Genomic DNA, 19,250 nt, shown 5'->3' on the forward strand with positions numbered 1-19,250 from the left:
TTGTACATTTAATGATGATAAGTAAAAAAGGGCTGTTTTATGGTAGAATTAAATGCGAGTGTGGTTCCAAAGAGTTGTGCATAAAGAAATCTATGTTACTCACTCTTCAGTGAAATTACTGACAAGAAAATGCTGTTATCCATTTCCTTCTGTAATTACTTTTTTTAAATAATATTTTTTTATTGGTAATGGCAGCATCTGCTGTTCCCATTCTAGACTGAGATTTCATCCTGTTTTCAAGGGATTCACATGAAATGATGCAGCACATTATACAGTGTTACTGTTTTATTTCAATTTGACTTCGGCCTAATGCTGTATCAGAGCTGTATTAAGTTACGGCTAATGCAAACCAATCATTCCACAGTGATGCAGCTTCACATTAAAACTAGTGAGACACAGTGGTTCATATTCTTATGAAGCAGTCACAGCAAATGCAATGTGTTTGTTACTGTTGCTAGTGCTAACTACATGATCAAGCATTGAAAACGTGTCAATCAGAACAACACATGGTCATTTTTGGCCATTATTTTTTTTGTCAGTGGATAGGCTTTAAAAATCAGATCATGATGACATGAGAAGGAGCATTTGCAGTGAGTTGTTAGAGGAAGAGCGACAGGCTACTCCTTAGCGATATAACTAACTCCTGTTACTGGTATTGTGCTCTGCTGGAGTGTGAAACTACATGAAATCAGATTAATGTCGCACCTATTTGTAACCGACTTCCTTTTATACAGTTGCTCTACAGTTGTATTTCTGACAAAGTAGTTGCTTAGGGAATGTTTGCTGTTGTATCAAACCGCACGTTATGTTGCCACGGGAACCACAGTCAACCAGGAGTATCTTAAGGATTACAGGTGTAGCTTTAGTGTGTTGCACCAGTGGTCCTCATATCATTTGTAGCATGATGCAGAGCAAGTGCGGCAGCACATTGGCACTGGTTATAAACACCACACTCCAGTTCTTCTTAGTCTTCACTTGATTAGTGCATTGGTGTGGCATTTAGCTGTTATGAGTAAAGCCTTTGCATTACATAAATAATTGACTAGAAACATGGAAAATGTGTGTTGGTCCAAATTATCAGGCAACATAAGCGTCATTACCACACATTAACAGTGAGTAAGGACTGAATCAGAGCTCTGTGGGAACAGTGAAGTCTGAAGTATGAATAGACCAGACTAATAACTCTGACCAACTGGACCAGTAAATCTGCTATTTCAAAGACAATTCCCACTCACTAGTTCCTGTTGTGTCTTTGAGTTTGAAATGCGGTGTTAATTCTGGCTGGTTCCCTTTCATCTGCTCCTCATTAATATGCGGATGGGTGGGAGAGGTGGAGGAATTTCAGGTCAGCACTAGCAGATCAGACAACAGAGTGTGCTGATCTATGCAAGTAAGAAAGAATCTTTGTGAGAATGTGGTCACCTTCTGGTCCTTCATTAGCAATAGGAAACAAGGTCAAGAAGATCACATGAGTTTATTCTTATGCTAAGAACAGAGTCAGTCATCGCATAGTGTGCAAATGAGACAGAGAGCATGTGAAAAGCATTATGAGACAGCACTCTCGGGACAGCTCTCCCATTTGTCATAAAATAAAAGTGGCAGAATGTGAGGCTCGGTGATAGCACTGTGACAGCTGATTGCAAAGATCCAGTGTTATTGGCCTGCTGTCACTGCTCACATGCATACATGACGGAATCATTAATTAAATGTCAGGCATATAAGGCAGCCATAAAAGTTTTTTTTCTTTTTTTTTTGAGGAGAGAGGAAGATTAGAAAGGAAGGTCTGACACTGTATGAATGATAGGACTCACTCGGTGCACATTCAAGTGAGGTGATTTTCCTGTTATTGCTTCCAAGGGCTCAAACACTCTCAAAAAAGAGCGATGAGATGAGTTTCACTCTTTTTTTGAAGGAAATATTCCTCCTTTACACATGTATGAACATATCAGTGTCTATAAATACATGCTACAGGGTCAGAAGGTGACACAACTAATGAATGTAGTTATACCCTTGCAAACTGTTTCAGTGAGTCAGTTTGACCTTTAATAGTCTCAGTTGTCTGCCATTATCCAGCCTTATATTTTCCACTGAGGGATGTCGGAGCATACAGTGCAAGAGGAGTTTATGATTCCATGCATCGTGGAGCTGCACAGGAGAGAGGAGGTCATGGGCAGACCAAATAGAGCACTGCTACACTTTCAGGTCATGTCCCCCTGTAGGGCTGCCTGCCAGCTGGACACTGGGGGTGAATCGTGAACAGACAAGGAGAAGGACATGCCTGGCTGCCTCCATCCTGCATCTATACCTCTGTATCTTTCTGTCCTTCATTGTGGAGACAGTTTGCGACAGCCTGGACAGAAATTGTTTTCTGCACTCAGCTTGTGCTTCCTTGGCATCTTTTTGAGACTGCCGCCGCTAAGAGAGCGTGGACTGAATACACGAATGAACACAAATGAACAACAAGGCTAAATTAATTTAAATCAATACTTAGCTCTTTCTCTTCATCCGAGATCCTCCACTGAGCCCGCCTTATGATTGCCAGGTCTGACAGCTATACAGAGGCCAAGCCTTGAACTTGAGTCAGCCATCATCATTACTGGGCTGTTTGCAAACTCAGCAGTCCCTAATGGTTCTAAATTAGCTCTTTACTGCAGCCATTCGATGGACTTGGCATAAGTAGTGTGGTCAGTGGTACAGATTGATCACTCCTCTTTAATTACAGGGCTGACTCACTGCAGACCCTGCTCCACTCACTACACTCTTTTTTCGTTGAGGATAATAATGTAATCCCTTTCAATACTTTTACAAATTTGCATTCTCCCGTGCATACATAGACATAGACACTGTTGACATGTGTACGCACAGGCACCGACATACAGGCACCACGTATTTCAGGTTTTATACAGATCAAAGACAACTGATACCAGATCAGTCAGGAGTTTGTGCTGTTTTTTGGCATCCGTATTAATCAAAGATATAAGGCGGGTGGTTTCAACTTAAGACCTTGAAATAGCTGTAAGATACAGCCAGTTCATCACTTTCATCATTTGAAAGAGTTTCTTGGAGTGAGTTTGACCCATAGCTTCATTACATCCTAGTTCGTTACATGGGTTATAAGCTCCGAGCAGTCCTTTCTATTCTTTTTTTTTTATTTGAGGGAGAGATCCAATTGGTCTCTCACAACTTAACCTATCATTAACCCATCCTGGTCCCTTAGATAGGCAATTCCACTACTTTGTTTTATGGCTGCTAAAATCTTTATGGAGGTCCATCACCTCAGCCAGTCTGAAATAAGACTTGGGATTCGTTTATGTATTTCTCCAGATCTACCAATGTTAGACACATCTGACGATAAACCCCATCTTGGATACATCAAAAAGAAAAAAGACACAGTGATGTCAGAAAGCCTGGACTTCAGTGAGGTCATTCACTTTTACTGTATAATCAAAGATATCCATAAATGAGACCAAGGCATATTGATGTGTAATTAACTCAATAGTTCAAGGCAGTAAGTCCGTCACCTCCAAGAGGGACCTGAATAAACCCTGGGGGTCATAAAGCTGCCTTTTGTCCCGTGATACATATGAATTCTCCAAACAGCGAACATAAAATTCCCCAAACACAGAACATAAAACTTGAATTTATGTGAGAGGCAGCTGATAGCATGGGCTGGGATTGGAAGAGAAGTCCTCTTGAGTCTGGTAACAACTGGTGCTGCTGATGGTGGACCTGGAGGCCAAGCCAATATTTGGAGGAACTTCTCCAAAGCAGCCAATGAAATCCTGTGAGCACCCCCAGCTTTCCAGGAGCATGAGCAAGGGAGAAAAAGCAATTTGGAGGCGAATGAATGCGAGAGCGCTCCTCACAAGGAGGCTGGATGGTATAGGGGAGAGGAAGGCTGGCAATGTGTGGCTGCTGTAACGCTGTGCTTCAGCAGACGTGTCCTGAACAACAATGAGCTTCCTGACTTGCCTGTCTATTTCAGAAGAATGCATGCATGGGCCGCCTGTCACCCCGCCGCGACAGCTTGCAGAGTATGTGATAGATAGATCAGGAAAAAAAGACGACAAAAAGGAGAGGAGAGGAATACCCAACGCAGGTGGATACAAGAGACATGTGTGGCTCACTGGCCCAAATCACTGGCCCTCTTCAAGTGCTGTCAACATACATCTGTTTGAAAGCCAGAAGATGCTCAGCAACGGGTGTGTGCACATGCACACAAACACACAAGATGAGAGAAAGTGGAGGAGTGAAATGATTGAATGAAAATGAAAGTGAGAGAAACGCACAAAATCATTTAACTTTCACAAACAGAACAGCAGATGGCAATCACAAACAGTATGGCAGACACAAAATGTATATAAGAAATAATTTAAAAAAAGCAACAGAAGATTGATTTGCAGGAAAGTGTGTGCTGCCACATGGTAAAGAATAACAAAATGGGACTGAAAAGTATAGGACAGAAGAAAAAGAGCGATTGAGGAATTTTAATGGAATAGACGACAAAGAAGAGACGATTCAAACACTGGGGTATATACAAGTGCAGTATGGAAAGACTTTAGTAATCCTTTAGTAGACTAGGTGTCATGATCTACCAAATGAATGGTGCCAAATAAAATGGAGGGGAGGAAGGATGAAGATGAGATGAGGAGTGCGGAGATGCCAGAGCTGTCAGAGACGTGCAGCGCCTGCTCCGTCACAGCGCAGCCATGTGCGGCCCCAGAAGCTGCTCTCCACAGATTGGGAGGGTGCTGACATCGCTGCTCACCACCCGGCTGAGTTGTGCTGCGTAGCTGTGTGTGTGTGTGTGTGTGAAATTTGAAATACAAGCTCGTAAAGCACAGTTAGGCTGTTATTTCAAGGTTTTGCCAATTATTAGCCCATATGGTTTAAGCTTTTTCTTAATGCCAATCATTCGTTTCTGACAACAATTACAGTTAGCAGAAGCAAACCTATTTACTATGCAGTGTGAATTCAAATGAGCTCAGCACCTGTATACAGTCAGTATTGTTGTTTTGCAGAGCACAGATGTATTCACGTCATTTCTCCTCCTCCTGCTGAAATGCTCAGGAAAAAAAAAAGCATCCTACATACAGTCTGTCTTCCATAATCACGCACCTGTTCACCGCCTCTCTGATATCATAGATGTAGTTATCATTCCATCTCGTGTTTCAGACAAAATGGCAGAAAAGGCAGTGTAATATAAATGTAACAGTTATATTTTTTCCCAGAATGACTGCCATTTAGGACACCTTATCTCTCCCTATGCTTCGCCTGAGATCCTTGGCTAGACTGAAATCAACTTTTGTAAGAGACAAATTGGTTACTTACACTGGAGGCCTTTTTTTTTTTTTTCTTTATTTAACTTCTCTGTGACTTGTAATTGGACTGCTGCAAAGTTTTATTTGAGTGGCTCAGAATTTGACTCACACACATAAACAGCAGCACTCAGACGTACACGGATATGGCTGATTTCAGTTACCTCAAATGATGAAACAAAGAAAACAAAAAAACCTGTGGATCTAAAACACAAAAGTAAGGCAGCTAACATGTCTAACTAACAAGAGCTTCAGTCTTAATGTGTTTACAAGACAAGCAGTGCTACTTCTTCAGGCCAGACTGGATGGTACAGTGACTCACTATCGGATTGGAAGTGATGAGACGATCCAGCCAGACCGGGGTTAGCTGGTTAGCATGCTAACCTCAGTAGAAGAAAAGCAGTGACATCAACAGAAGCAAACAAGAGTTTACAGTAGTGTTGATTTCCCCCACTGGAAGCGGCTCTCAGGGAATCAAGTTTGATAGGTCTACTGAACTCATGGTGCTTCTTCTGGACTGGTTAGCAAACAGCTTCTCATGCTGACGCTGAACTTAAAACTTAAAAATAGCTCCTAAACAGCAGACTCACAGCGAAAAGTTGTTTTTTTTTCCCAAGAAAAAACAACTGCCAAATGTCTCTTATTTATTTATAGACCTGCCATTGGTCAGCGGCACCCACTCGCTGTGAACAGTATCACTGACTGAAGTAGCAGTAAACAGCCTGGTATCACCAAACCGTGTATGAATAATGTGGCAATTTCTTAAGAAAGTTTGTGTGTTATCACGACACATTTTGTTTGTCACGTCTTTTCTTTACTAACCCCAACTACTACAGCATGACATGAAACATGGGAATAAACAACGTCAAATGACACACAAAAATCTTTAAATGTGTAGATGTGACATGCGAAATGTCCCTAAAAGTTCTCTGCTATTTATATGCCATCCCATGATATCATGTAGGCAGTAAATCAGCACACACACTCTCAACAGAGAGCGGAGCTAGCCAGACAGCTGTTTTGACAAACTACACATTCATGGACTGTGTGGAACAATTTCTATGTCTTGTTTTCAGCATAAAAACTCTTTAGTAGATTTTTTTTTCTCATCTTGCCCCTCAAATTTCACCTTCATTACTAAGAGGATGGCAGCCTGATCCTTGAGAAAATAATGAATTTAGACTTTTCCCACAGAAATGGCTGATTCAGCTTTGGCAATTGGAAAAAACGATAACAAAAGATACCCTTGAGCTTTTGTGAACATGAACACTGTTGCTGAAGCACGGGTCCAAAACATTAACAATGCTGGAAAGGAAAACAAATATCTTGAACACAATGGTTCATTCAAATGGCATGCCATCAAAAATGGTTGTCGACCGGCGTCACGCTGTGTCTGCGACTGTAGTCATTTTGAAAGATCTTGTGGAGGGTCTTTGTTGTTCGCTGTATGCTGTGCACACATCTCCTTTTAATAATGGAGCGAACGAGATGTTGGTTTAGAGGTAAGGCTAACAAAATACTGAGACTGACATCTCCCACCAGCAATAACATATATGAAGGGAAAACAGAAAGAAGCTATAATTACACACTCACACAACAATAGATACATAACAACTGCAAACTGTAAATGTATTTTCATTAAAGGAAAAAAAAAAATCTCCTAATGAAGTGTCAAGCTTTGTAACACTTCTTTATTTGCTTCCAGTAAGGTTAATCCCTTAAAGTATTCCCTGATCTCAATAGCATGGACTGCAGTATGAACCTTATGTCCCTGCACTGGGCAGCGCTGGAACAGAGAGGTAAACAATAATGAAGACATGTGTCAAAAATGTATCTAAAACCTAACAAAACAGATCATCCTCACTTGCCCTTAGTGCACATTTTGCCACATCCTTTGCAGTCTTGTATTTAGGAAAAAGGACTAAACCCTATGCTTTGAGTCACCAAAAAAAAAAAAAAAAACTGACAAAGGTTAAAAGGTTAAGTTAGTCAGCTTATGTGAGAAAACCTGCATTTATTACTGAAGGAATGCAGCAGTTTAGCTGTGATTAATGAAATTAGAATGAGAGCAATAGTGAGTGGCAATAATGGCCACTTTGTTATCTTTGGCGTTTATCTTTGATACATACCTGAAATAACAGAGAATACATAGACATACAAAGCTGCTCGGCATTCCTTTACACGTTAATTGTGTATCCTTTTAATACAATATTTAAAATTAAGAAAATGTTAAGGGAATGCATGGCTTTGTCTTAACTTAGAATTATTCAGTGAGTTATAGAGAAAAAAGAGAACGCGTAAGAGAGTAAAACAAAAAACACTTAAGACACAGACTGATCTATTAAATTTACAGCACTAAGTCAACAAATAGCACCGCATTTCATTACATTATCACACATTTTCCTTTGTGGAAAAGATTACCACGTTCTGTATTAACAAGAAAAAAACACACAGAACACCTTACACAAGTCTTCCAGCTAAAGACCTTAATCAAACAACGGCAGTCTCCCCTCCCTTTGATCTAGTGGTCCCCAACCTAAGGTAGAAAGATTGGAGCAAAGGTCTGGAGGAGCGCCAACTTGCTGCAAGGGATATAATTAGCCTCAGGGGTCTTTTTTGGACCTGAGACCCTCTATTCTCTTCCTTCATGACTAATTCACAAGACCTTGATTCTCCTTTGGCATCTGAGACTATGCCTGCAAGCCATGCAAACGCTCGGACAGGTTAAGTTCACTGTCAGTTTCATTCATGGAGCTTTTTGATGAAGGAACTTCATTCCTGTTTCTAAATGTTGATGCGGTCATTGTTTTCCTCTGTTAATTCTAACACTAACTTGGAATGTTGGCTGAAATGAATGAAATGACGGCTTTTGCTGCTTACTAAATATTTTCTTGTAAATTGGCAGATTGGTTAAACACACTGCTGCCACTTTTTTGGATCACATGAGCTGTTTGTCTTTCAGGGACAAACTCAGCATTTGGAAGAAAAGCTGAAAATAAAAAAAAACATGCAGTTTTTATTCTTTGGCAATGATAAAGGTTTTTCTCTATGTGTTGGAAATATTTGAGTTATGTTATTTCTGAGCCTATCAAAGTCAAGCAAAGTTCCTCTGACATGGCACATGGAGGAGTTTGGGCTGATATTGAGTTATGAAAGATGGAGGGGGGAGTGTTAGATTTATTCTGCTGTCAGCTCAGGGAAGGGAGGCTATGCGTGCGTGCGCACTAGTGGGTATGGATGTGTGTCTAAGCATATTGTGTATAAGCCTATGCATTTGTGTGTGTGTGTACGCATAGGTATGTGAGGCCGTAGCTGTCTTCCAAGTCGATAGACACACTCTGTCACCACTGGCAAGTAATTGACAGCTTGGAGTTTGCAGTGACACAGGCCTTGCATATATTTCCTCCATTACCTCGTGCATATGTCAGCCTGGAGTTCTCCCTGGCAGCAGATTCAGGAGTCAGCTACGTAGCTCGGCAAGGGATTAAACAAACACCTTCTATTCAGGCTTATTTGGAGGAATGATGAAGCTCTCTCACACTCACTCTGCCAAATAGGTTATACAGGCTTCCCCTTACATACTGGTGATTACTTTTTTAAAGTAAGGCCAGCTACTGCACTTACTGTTGTGTGTTGCTTGCTGTCCAAAGTCAAGTATTTACAAATAGTATGTTTCTTTGTTTTAATTACTTTGAGTAGTCAAAGCAGGGTTTACCAAATCAGAAAAGCACAGTGTCATGGGGATTAAAACTAAAAACAAGAATTATTTGCATCTGCTGTGTATGGCAGCTACATGGGAACGTTTTCAAATCAACAGCTCTAAAACAATAGTAGCCTAACTGTACTGTGTAATGAGAAATCCATGGCGCTGTCCGTGGTGCTGAAGCAACAGATGGATTTGGAATTGTGCCTTTTTCTCTGTCTGGTCTCTTCTGTCAGTTTCATCTTGGATCTATATTCTTTAAACTACATATTATTAATATTTAGTTCTATACCATATTGTGTGTATAGTTAGTAGCAGTGGCACCTCCACGATCAAAGTGACAAGTAGGAACGTGTAGAGCTCGAGCTGCAGTCCTGTTATACAGAAGCACGAGGTTGTGGGTCTCTCTTTCTCTCTCTCGTGCAGAGGAGCACATCAACAGATGGGGGGGGGGGGGAGGAGTGTGGCAGCACTTGTTAAAATAAAACATAAAACAAATCTTTGTGCCACAATCAAAGTCATTATGGACAATACCATGTCACGATTATTACACAGTTTAGTAAATGCCCCTGAAAATTACTTCAAGGGGCAAAACATAGGTTATCCTCTAAAAAAAGGTGGGGAAGGAAGTCCTCTACCCCATCCCTCCTCTTCCTCTCTCTTCTCTGGGTTGGTGGTGTGGGAGCAGGGGGGTGCTCCCACACCCCCAGTATATAATAACAAATCATGATAATCATGTTGAAATCTAAAATGCCCTTAACAGGATACAGCTGAATTAATCACATCCATTGACAAAAACCCTGCTAAAGTGTTTTCCAATTGTCAGAGTCTCCCCCTCCTGTCCCTGATGCTGTGATCAAACAGAAAAGTTCCTGTGAAAAGCTCCATGTCACAGTGAAAGATCTGAACACGTATGGACAGAAGGACAGTAGCAGAAGGTGGGAAAGTGCAGTCGCAACAGACATTTTTAGCTCTCTGTTGAAGTAACCATAATTATTCACTCATATCCATTTGCAGGGGGGCTTGGCAGCCAGAGAAATGTTATGCCGCAATTTGTCTTCCCCTCTCTCTTTTTCTCCTGCTGCTTTCTCCCCAACAAATCGTTAGTTTCACTTTTCATTAGGCTGGATCAATAAGCCGGATCAGTCGCTCGTGGCGAGGATACTGCGTGGCAGACACCCCTCTCCCTCTCTCGCCACTCTTTTTTCTCCTCATCCCTTCTCCCTTGTTCTCTTTCCCTTTGTCATCAAATCCAGCTATCTTTTCCAGCAATCCTCCAGTGAGGGAGGTTGTGAGAGGCAGCAGGAGACAGGAAGCAGCAGGAAACTTGAAGGGCCCAGGAAGGAGATGTGATTGCACTCGTGTTAGCCAATAAAGCAAGACTGGCAATGCTGAATGATAACCCAATGAAGTTTAATTAAGACCCTGTAACCTCTCAAGCTTACAGTAATAATGAAAATGGAGGCTGCACACAGAGGAAGGAAATTAAAGTGGAAATGTGAGGGTCTGTAAAGGTTTTGTCATATTGATACTGGATGCTAAATGTGAATTGATTGATTTAATTTCTTACAGTTTTAATATAAAAAACATCTAATGGTCTCAGGGTTTGCTGTGGATATTTCAACCTGTTTTGGGTAAGACTGCATTTGCACTTCTATGTATGTAAAGTGAAGAAGAACGCACACTGTACATTTTTATTGTTGTGAAGCCCCACATTTGTTATTGCCCCAAGTGCATTTCACCAGTTGTATGGATCAAGAGTGTAATTTTGGGTTGAATATCTAGGATGAAGCATGTTGGCTAATTGTCTTGTCCTCCTTTAGAACACCTGGACCTTGATCTCAGTTTGGTAGCAAATAGAGGCAGAACACTGCTGATGCTACAAATGAAAGATCAGATATGATGTTGGTCTGATTTTTCTTTTGTGCCATTTAAGTCCTCAGAGGCACCCGCAAACTAACTTGCAATACTGAAAAGCTAAAGTGAATGTGAGAAGCCAGTGATGCCAGTGAAGCCTTTTCCATCAGTTGCTTTGAACCTCAATAGTCAGAGGCGAGTGGCGCCAGTACAGTGGTGTTGTTTGGAGTCTGTGTGTGTTTAATTTGGACTCACCCAGCACAGTGAGACGGGCAGGACGGGACCTCATGGCAGCCTGGACAGCCTGGCACTCAAACACGGCATCATCCATCAGCTCGACATGCTGGATTCGCAAATGATGCTCTCCTGAACCATGGTCGCCAATCACTGTGTAACGAGGATAGCCTGCAAGCGCAAACACATTTGTTCATTTTAGTCACCTCCAAAATCAAAACGCTGCTCATTTAGCCAAAAGCCAGGAGGTAAAGTTGTCATTTTAAAACTTTGCATACAGCAACGACAAAAACCTAACAAAAAGACAAAAGCATCTTATCATAAAGCCTCCTGTGTACTGCATAGAGGAGGCTACATGATAACATGCGCTTATTATGATGTAGTCAACTGTAAATGGCAAACACCTTTATGATGGGAAAAAGCAAATGTGTCCATGTTACAGTGCACAATATTGGCATAAACAACATTAATTGAGCTGCATGACAAGATAAATCAAATCGCAGGTTGGTGAGTAATAGATGGTTTTATAGGTGAACACATTTTTGATTCATTTGTTAATTTACTAATTTACTTTCATGCATGTTTTTATACCGCTTCTGGCAACGTTAATGAGCTGAGGTGGAGGTTGCTGCATTCTGGAGAACGATGTTTTACTGCAACCGTAAACAGGAACAGCTCGAGTCTGAGTTGTTTCAGCATTGCTCAGTGAAATGATTTATAGTTTAATAATGCAAGAAAGCCGAGCGATATCCAAGGGACCTGGGCATTTTACACAAGTCAAGCGAGAAGGTTTTAAAGATATCCCCTTAACTATTATCGAAATATGCATTGCGAGTGTGTTGTGGAGTGCATCCCTCCACCGGGGCAAATAAGCAGGAAGAAGAATGTGTTTGACTGGGAAGCTTTATAGGGTATTTCTCATGCTTTTGGAATGGCTCGTCTCTGATGATCCCTTTTCTTTTTCTCTCAGTCTGTCTTTCTAATTATTGTGGATACAGCAATGGGAAAGAAATGAGAATGTCTGTTCATAAAAAAGTGCACTCCAAAAAATGAAAACTATTTCCCAAGAAGAATTGCTTTTTCCTTCAGTGGTCCTTAAGTAACTGATCAATGATGAAACTGGCGGATGGGTTTAGAGAATTTTACGCAGAAGGTGGCCAGACTTTTAAGAAAGCTTCACTCCAACTTTGTGCTTTGTAAAATAAAACTTAATACTTTAGAGTCACACATTTGTCATTTCCTTTCCAAAAAAAGTCAGTTACCATCAGTTACCATCCAACTGTTGGCTCAATGCCAATGAATGTTGGAGAGTAAAATATTGATTTTTCAGTAACAGCTAGCCAATGACTCATTTTCACTTCAGAGATCCCCAAACACTTCAGTCTTTCACTGTACATGTTTTACAGGCTGGTTATATGTTTTAGTGCCCAAAAAGGAACATAACAGACTGGGCAGCCTTATAAAAGCTTTCAAGTTCTTGAATTTGTCTACTGCAAAAAAACACATCTTATGCTCAAAGTCCAAGTATAGACTGTTGCTTCATTGAATCCAGTTGCCTTTAATAGAACATGAAGTGGGCTCATTTTACGTTGGTAGGGTGAGTTACAGCCGATTAAGCCACTCTCTGCTTTTCATCCTCCTTACATATAGCCTTTAATCTTAAGGGTCTAAACAGTGGGAGGGTGAAGGACAGAAGAACGCCTGAATGTAAATATTACAGCTGAGATGAAGACAAACTCAGGAAAGCTAAAGAAGTGGCGAGCTAATTAAAAACTGAGCAAAGCTGGAAGCTGCACCGGTGGATGTTATGTGGGGAAACCAGTGACACAGGTGATAAAATGTTCCCTTTGAATTTGCTTTCTGTAATGTGCCCCGCACTGAGCTGTAGCCAGGCTTCAGTAAAACAGGTTGTAAATGTAATAGGGTTACTAGAGACCTGATCAGAACCAAAAGCTTCAATTATTAATACTAATAGCCACTGACTGGAGAGGAGATTTCCTTGTTTTCATGCTCAGAATAGTGCCAAAAATAGAAGATGCACCATTATGCGCACGAGGTCACCCAGAGAGCCATTCTGCTTCAATTTTATGTTCATTGATGAGATTCAAAGCAATAATACCATTGTGGATCACAAGGGTAATGATCATTGCACATTCTGAGTGATGTGACCTTGATTTGACTCCAGTCCACCTACGAAGGCCTTCAAATACCTGCCCCAGAAGCAGGATTACTTCAAATGCACTTTTGTTTTGCTCGTCTTAATTGTCGCAAGGTATAAACCATGTAAATTTCTTTCATACAAACAGATGATCCGGCCAATTACCCCATCTGTGCCACTGGCAACCTAAGAATAATTTTGCTGTGTGAAGATATGGCTCTGTTCCAGTTTCATCTCTGTGCATTAGCTGGATCCAAAAGTCATTTGTGGTGGATAGTAAATGATAAGAATGTTATCATCTCATTTTCAAAGAACGCAAACATACTGTGATGTATCTTTGCCACCTTATTAGCACCTTGATTATGCGTTCTGTCAATATGACGGAAATTATACTGGAACACATGAGGACTGATCACCTATGCACATGTGATGTGTACCTATAAAGGGCTATTGATCTTAGATCTCAGCAAATTTCAAAGACACAATGTGTTACCCAAAGCAAACAATGTAAAATAGGCCCATTAAGGAGTAATGAATCCATCAGGGGAGAATGGATTTGTCTTGAGGCTGGATCAATGGTGTATGCACATGTGTGTGTGTGTGTGTGTGTGTGTGTGTGCACGTAAGTACACACAATTCAGGCGTGGGCTAGTGATTTATAGCATTCACCTCGAGCCTGTTTCACGGAGTGTAGCCGCCAGGGGATAGAAACAGGTTGGCTTCAGCTGCGAACAGGTGACCAGTGTTCAGTTTGTTCTCAGAGCGTCACATGCTCGCTGCTGAGGATCTGCTAATTGTCAGCTTCTCTTGTTAAGAGCTCATTCTCCGATATCCTAAGTGCATGGGATAATGTATACACACACTTCCCTCTTCATTTTACTGTGCGTCAACCAGGAGAATTCAATTATAGGTGTTTTTTTTCTGTTGTCAGCATCACACACAGCAGATACATTCTCTGTCATACATATTCATGACATTGATTGGTATGTTCTGAGCTGCTGTGGGGCTACTTTACTTTTCTTTAATTAGAGTGGAAAAGCATGACACAAAGGGGAATGAATAGGAAATTCAGGGACAGATAGGAATCACTGGCTTTTGTGCTGCGATTTCTTGCACTGAATGGTGAAAGAGTTCTCTCAGTTTAATCACTGCTCCTGTGAATGGAGACAAGTCCCAAGCGGAGCATGCCGTCGCCGACGCAGCTTCTTTCTATGAATAGGCAAGCAGACCTATATCATTGAAATGCTCCATGCAACATTTGATTCGTTGCACTTTTTATGTATACAGCTGCCACTTTCCTTTCATTGTGTACATCTTGCAGTGGATGTACTGTCACTCTTTTACTGCTGCATGCATTGCTTGTTTATGTCGGCAGGAGTGATAAAAAGGACAGCTGTGGAGTGTCATCAGTCTCAATAGAAGGCACTCAGCCCCTGTCCCTGTCATAGCGTTGATTTTAGAGACCTATCCTCTCCATGCAGGAAGCTATTCCTCCTCATACAAGACCCTGTGGATTCTTTTAAACAGCTTAAGGGAGAAAGATCTTTTCTGCTCCATATCTTGGGCCTGACTGTTCAGCCAAATAAGAAAAGCAGAATTGTTGTGGAGAGAGGCAAGGTCAGGACTATGCATTCTGTCTGTTAAACTATTCACAAACGTGTTATTTAAGGTTGGCCTGCTGTAGTTCCCATCAGTGTTGTGATCCAACCTTCTCTCCTCTCACTGTATTCTTTCCTCTGACTGTCAAAAAATGAAATCTAATCTTCGTTGTCTTATCTTGTTAAATTGATCAAATACAAGAGGATAAAATAAACTCTACATCTCAGCTTCAATCCTACCCTAAACAGAATTGTGCTCTCTGTTCCATTATGTCTCTCTCCCTCTCTCATTCTATCTCTCACAATCATAAGCACTCTCCCTGTCTGCCTCCTCTTCCTCCAAAGGAGACTTGAAGACTGCAGGACCATTGTTTACTGCAACCTCTCAGCATCCCCTGGGCCTGATAAGGACTTGAAGAGGGAATAGGATGGCTCTGTCAGCCACTGAGGTTTAATTACGGACCACATCGGTGACAAAGAAGGCCTCGAAGAGTGTTTGGTAAAGGTCAGAAGGTAGAAGACCCTCAATCTCTAGTGGAATACATATTTAATAATTTCTGATCATAAGAGACTTTCGTGTTTAAAAAATTGCCACAGCTGGATATTGTGTCATTGTGCCTCGAATTGCAATAACTGTGGATTTCTCGATGGTCACAGGCTGGAGGAGTGTGAGGCAAATTGGAAAGCTTTAAAAAAAAAAGACTGTGCCCTCATAGAGTAATGCATCCTGTTGTGTATGGAGCGCCGTGCACAGATTCGAATGGATCTCTGTTTTGGAAAAATTTAATGATAATTTCAATGAATGATGTGGGTGTACAGTGCTTTGATGGATTTTCTTATGCAATAGCTCAGTGCTTCAAAAGGTTGTAAATGCTTATGAAGGGGAGTGATGTGTTTCCTTGAATTCATCAAGGTCATGAATATACATAACGCTTCGACTGGCGGAACAACAGGCTACTAAATGACAGTGCAGTAGTCACTTTTACTCCAAATTAAACAATTAAGGCAATTACACATGAGGTGCAGTGTAATTAGAGGATGCCAGCCACTCTTCAAAAAGCCATTTAGCAGCCTGAAGCACCAGAGAAAGACCAGTGACACTATTGATTTCACATTTCATTCAGATTTTTGTGCTTCTCTGCCAAACACAAAGTGTAAGGGATTTAGTTCTGCATCTAACACAGCGACATAAATGAATTTTTGATTCTGTTTGGTCATGTCGTGTGATATCATTATTGATGTTTCACGCAACACTTACAACGTAATACTTCTTTTGTAACACACTATAATGGGGCCTCTTTTATCTGTCTGTGGAGTGATATATTTGGCAGAGGGTAGGATGTTGACATGAGGGGGCTTTAGATGACAAACAGCAACCATTTGAATATGACAGTTATATTACAGAGTATAATTAATAGAGGAAACTGAGGGGGATAGAGAAATTCAGGGTGACAAGGGGATAAATGCTGCTCCTTACCAGAGAGGTCTCTGCCAACCCCTAGCGCCAGGCCATCTTTGATCCACAGGACAACACCACGGTAACCAGGGATAGTGCATGGCAACGTCACAGGCTGGCCTGCCACCACCACCAGGTCCTGCGGTTGCTGGGAAAACATGGCCTCCACCACTGAAGAACAAAACAAGAAGGGAGAAGATAGATCAGACCCTTTTAAATCATTACATTATTTTAATTTAATCAAAACAAGAGAACATTGAAAGTTTAAGATCAAAGAGGAGAATAAGTGAGAGTTTTTACAAGAACCTGCTTTTCATGTTTCATGTGCTGAATGAAGTGAAAATGAAGAGAAGTGCACCACATGCCCATTTCCACAAATATCGCTCAAACCTCTTGTCTCACTCAACTTGAAAGAACCCTAAAGGGTGATTTACATATGTGACATATTCTTTGACTATTCATGATATGGAGACAAGATACTGTACATGCATCAGAGGTGTCGCAGCGGCACCAGGACTGGAGTGCAGGCTTAGAGACAGCCGTCACAGCTCAGGATAGTTCATTTATGAAGGATGTCACCGTACAGATGGGCTGGGCCCGTACACATTGCAGCAGATAACGCGATCTTGTCTGCCAACGCCACTCTAGTGGCATACATTAACTCCAGCTCACACCCATGTATTCCAACTGTGCAACTGCTATTAGCTGCACTCCTCTAGTGCGTATTCAGGCGGAAAGTGGTGTGCAGTGAACTCCATTAGAGGCAGAGGGTGTGTTAATGGGGAGGGGTATGGTGGAGAGAGGCTGGGGGGGTGGGGGGTTAGTTTTATGGATCAGAGTGGAGGGTACAGAGTGGTACTGATGTGTAGTTAGAAACACTGGCAGGCTGCCTATCAACTAAATCCTACTCACACACACACACACACACACACACACACACACACACACACAGGCATGCATCCGTACAGACAGTCACAGTCTGATTTGAGAGCACGGATTGCAGCAAAGGTTTAAAAGTGTCTCTTCCTCTCTCACATTTCACAGACAGTTTTGTTCACAGCTTTTTCCTTGTCCCAAACTTCTAAGTTCATTCTTCCTTTTTCTCGAACAACCTTATATCCCTCCTTCTACCTTACATGTGAAAAACACATGGGCCTCTCACACACACACACAAACACACACACACACACACACTCTAACATAATCATATAAAAGCTGATTGGATAATAACATATGGTGGATTTAACAATAACAAGCAGAGCAAAGACAGCCCAGCACATTTTCATCTTACAGCATCTTTGTATCACATTACACTCATCTACTGCAGCTCTCTGTATGCTTAGTTTTATATCCAAAGGAAATGACTTATCCTTTAGCAGACAGGGGAATTGATGAGCTTTCTTGTATGATATCAAACCAAATCATAGGAAGGACTGTTGTCACACAGGAAACCGATTTTAATTTAGTTGGAAAATGCCATTAGTGTCCCCACGAGTCATTTTCAGCCTTGAACTGAATTCCAGGTGATGGATCGTTTGTTAACGAATAAGCAGAAGTTTCCATATTGATTCGTGCTCTGCATACACGCTCCCCTGTGTCACACATGCCTACGCACCGCGTACACACACAGAGAAATATACAAACTTGTACACTGCCTCATTTTAATATACATCTATTACTACACCAACATCAGGAAAAAATAATGCTGTACCTCTAAGCATATTGTGTACTGTAATGAGCTTTTCATCATCTTGAGACTCTGCAGATTCTCCCTGGCTAACCAGACCCTTTGTAAATGTGCATGTATATATAGTGGCTGATGCTGGTAAGGTGAGATTCTATCTCACCTTATGTATTGCCCTTCAAGCCTAGACAGCTTTGTTCAGCCCTGACCATGCTCCCACATGAGGAGTTTATCTCGCTTTTACTCTGCTACGCAGTCAGCACGCAGATGAAGCATGCCAACATACACACAGCTACTCAACAGATCTCCTGACATGTTCTGGAAAAACATTCGAACGCCGGGGAATCTTGTATCTGCTCAGTCATGACTGATATTATCAAACAGTTCAACCTGTGCTGTAATTGATTTCATGTTGGAGGGATCTCTCTGTTGCGGCACACATGCCTGCATACTTCCTAGAAACCCTCCTATAGCTTCACTGATGTCCTCCTTCTCTGGTCTTATGTGTATTCAAGAAAAAAAAAAAAATGTCATTAGAGATAATTTTTCCCAGGCTACCTGTCATGCTGCTATGCATTTTCACCATGAAGATTAGTGCAGTAGCAGCTTGATAACAGCATTCAATTAGGTGAAAAACATTCTAAGCTGTTTTAAACGTTTGATGTTGTCTCTGCACAGAGATTGGATTTTGGCACACAATTTGCAGTAGGAGTTCATGCTAATTCTGTATCACACTTTGCCCTGGAACTGTTGTAAACAAATATTTGACTTCTCAAACAGGGCCTTCAAAAATATTAATTAACTATACTCAACTGAATCCCACATTTCTCACACAAAAATACACACGAGGGCCATTACTTGTACTGTAGTTACTGCATGACTTAGAGGGGCTGTTTGTAGGTTTTTTCTGCCTCGAACGTGCTTTCTTGTCGGGAGCGAGTGGTGGTGACTGTCGCTTGATTGTTGGTGAGCTTCGGCCATTGTTGCGTTTACAAAGTTATATTGCTATTGGAAAGTGACGCGGCTAGCTGGTTAGTGTGCTAACTTCAGCAGAAGAAAAGACAAGATAGAGACAAGTGTTTGCGTTGCTTTCCACCGCTGAAGACGAGTAAAGGAATGAAGTTTGCTGCTGAATTTGCAATGTTTCTTCTAGACTGGTAAGTGAGCAGCTGTTAATGCTAATGTTAGCAGTAGCAAAACGTACAAAGAGCTCCTTTAAAGAGACACTCCACTCATCCTGTA

The 19,250-nt window shown here is 41.4% G+C and overlaps 1 protein-coding gene across 3 annotated transcripts in view; it reads right to left on the bottom strand.

Annotated features, from left to right (window-relative positions):
• kirrel3b (kirre like nephrin family adhesion molecule 3b) overlaps positions 1-19,250 on the bottom strand; it is a 158,193-nt gene that overhangs the window by 45,876 nt on the left and 93,067 nt on the right. For all 3 annotated transcript variants that reach the window (XM_071471756.1, XM_071471755.1, XM_071471754.1), the window contains 2 exons: positions 16,346-16,495; positions 11,134-11,283 (listed from right to left, as the gene is read on the bottom strand). In XM_071471756.1, coding sequence (XP_071327857.1) covers positions 11,134-11,283; positions 16,346-16,495 — 300 coding nt within the window. The remainder of the gene's footprint in view (positions 1-11,133; positions 11,284-16,345; positions 16,496-19,250) is intronic.

The sequence above is a fragment of the Trachinotus anak genome, unplaced genomic scaffold, assembly GCF_046630095.1.
Source record: "Trachinotus anak isolate AG129_WGS33_773 ecotype Australia unplaced genomic scaffold, CSIRO_AGI_Tana_v1 ptg000034l, whole genome shotgun sequence".
NCBI lineage: Eukaryota > Metazoa > Chordata > Actinopteri > Carangiformes > Carangidae > Trachinotus > Trachinotus anak.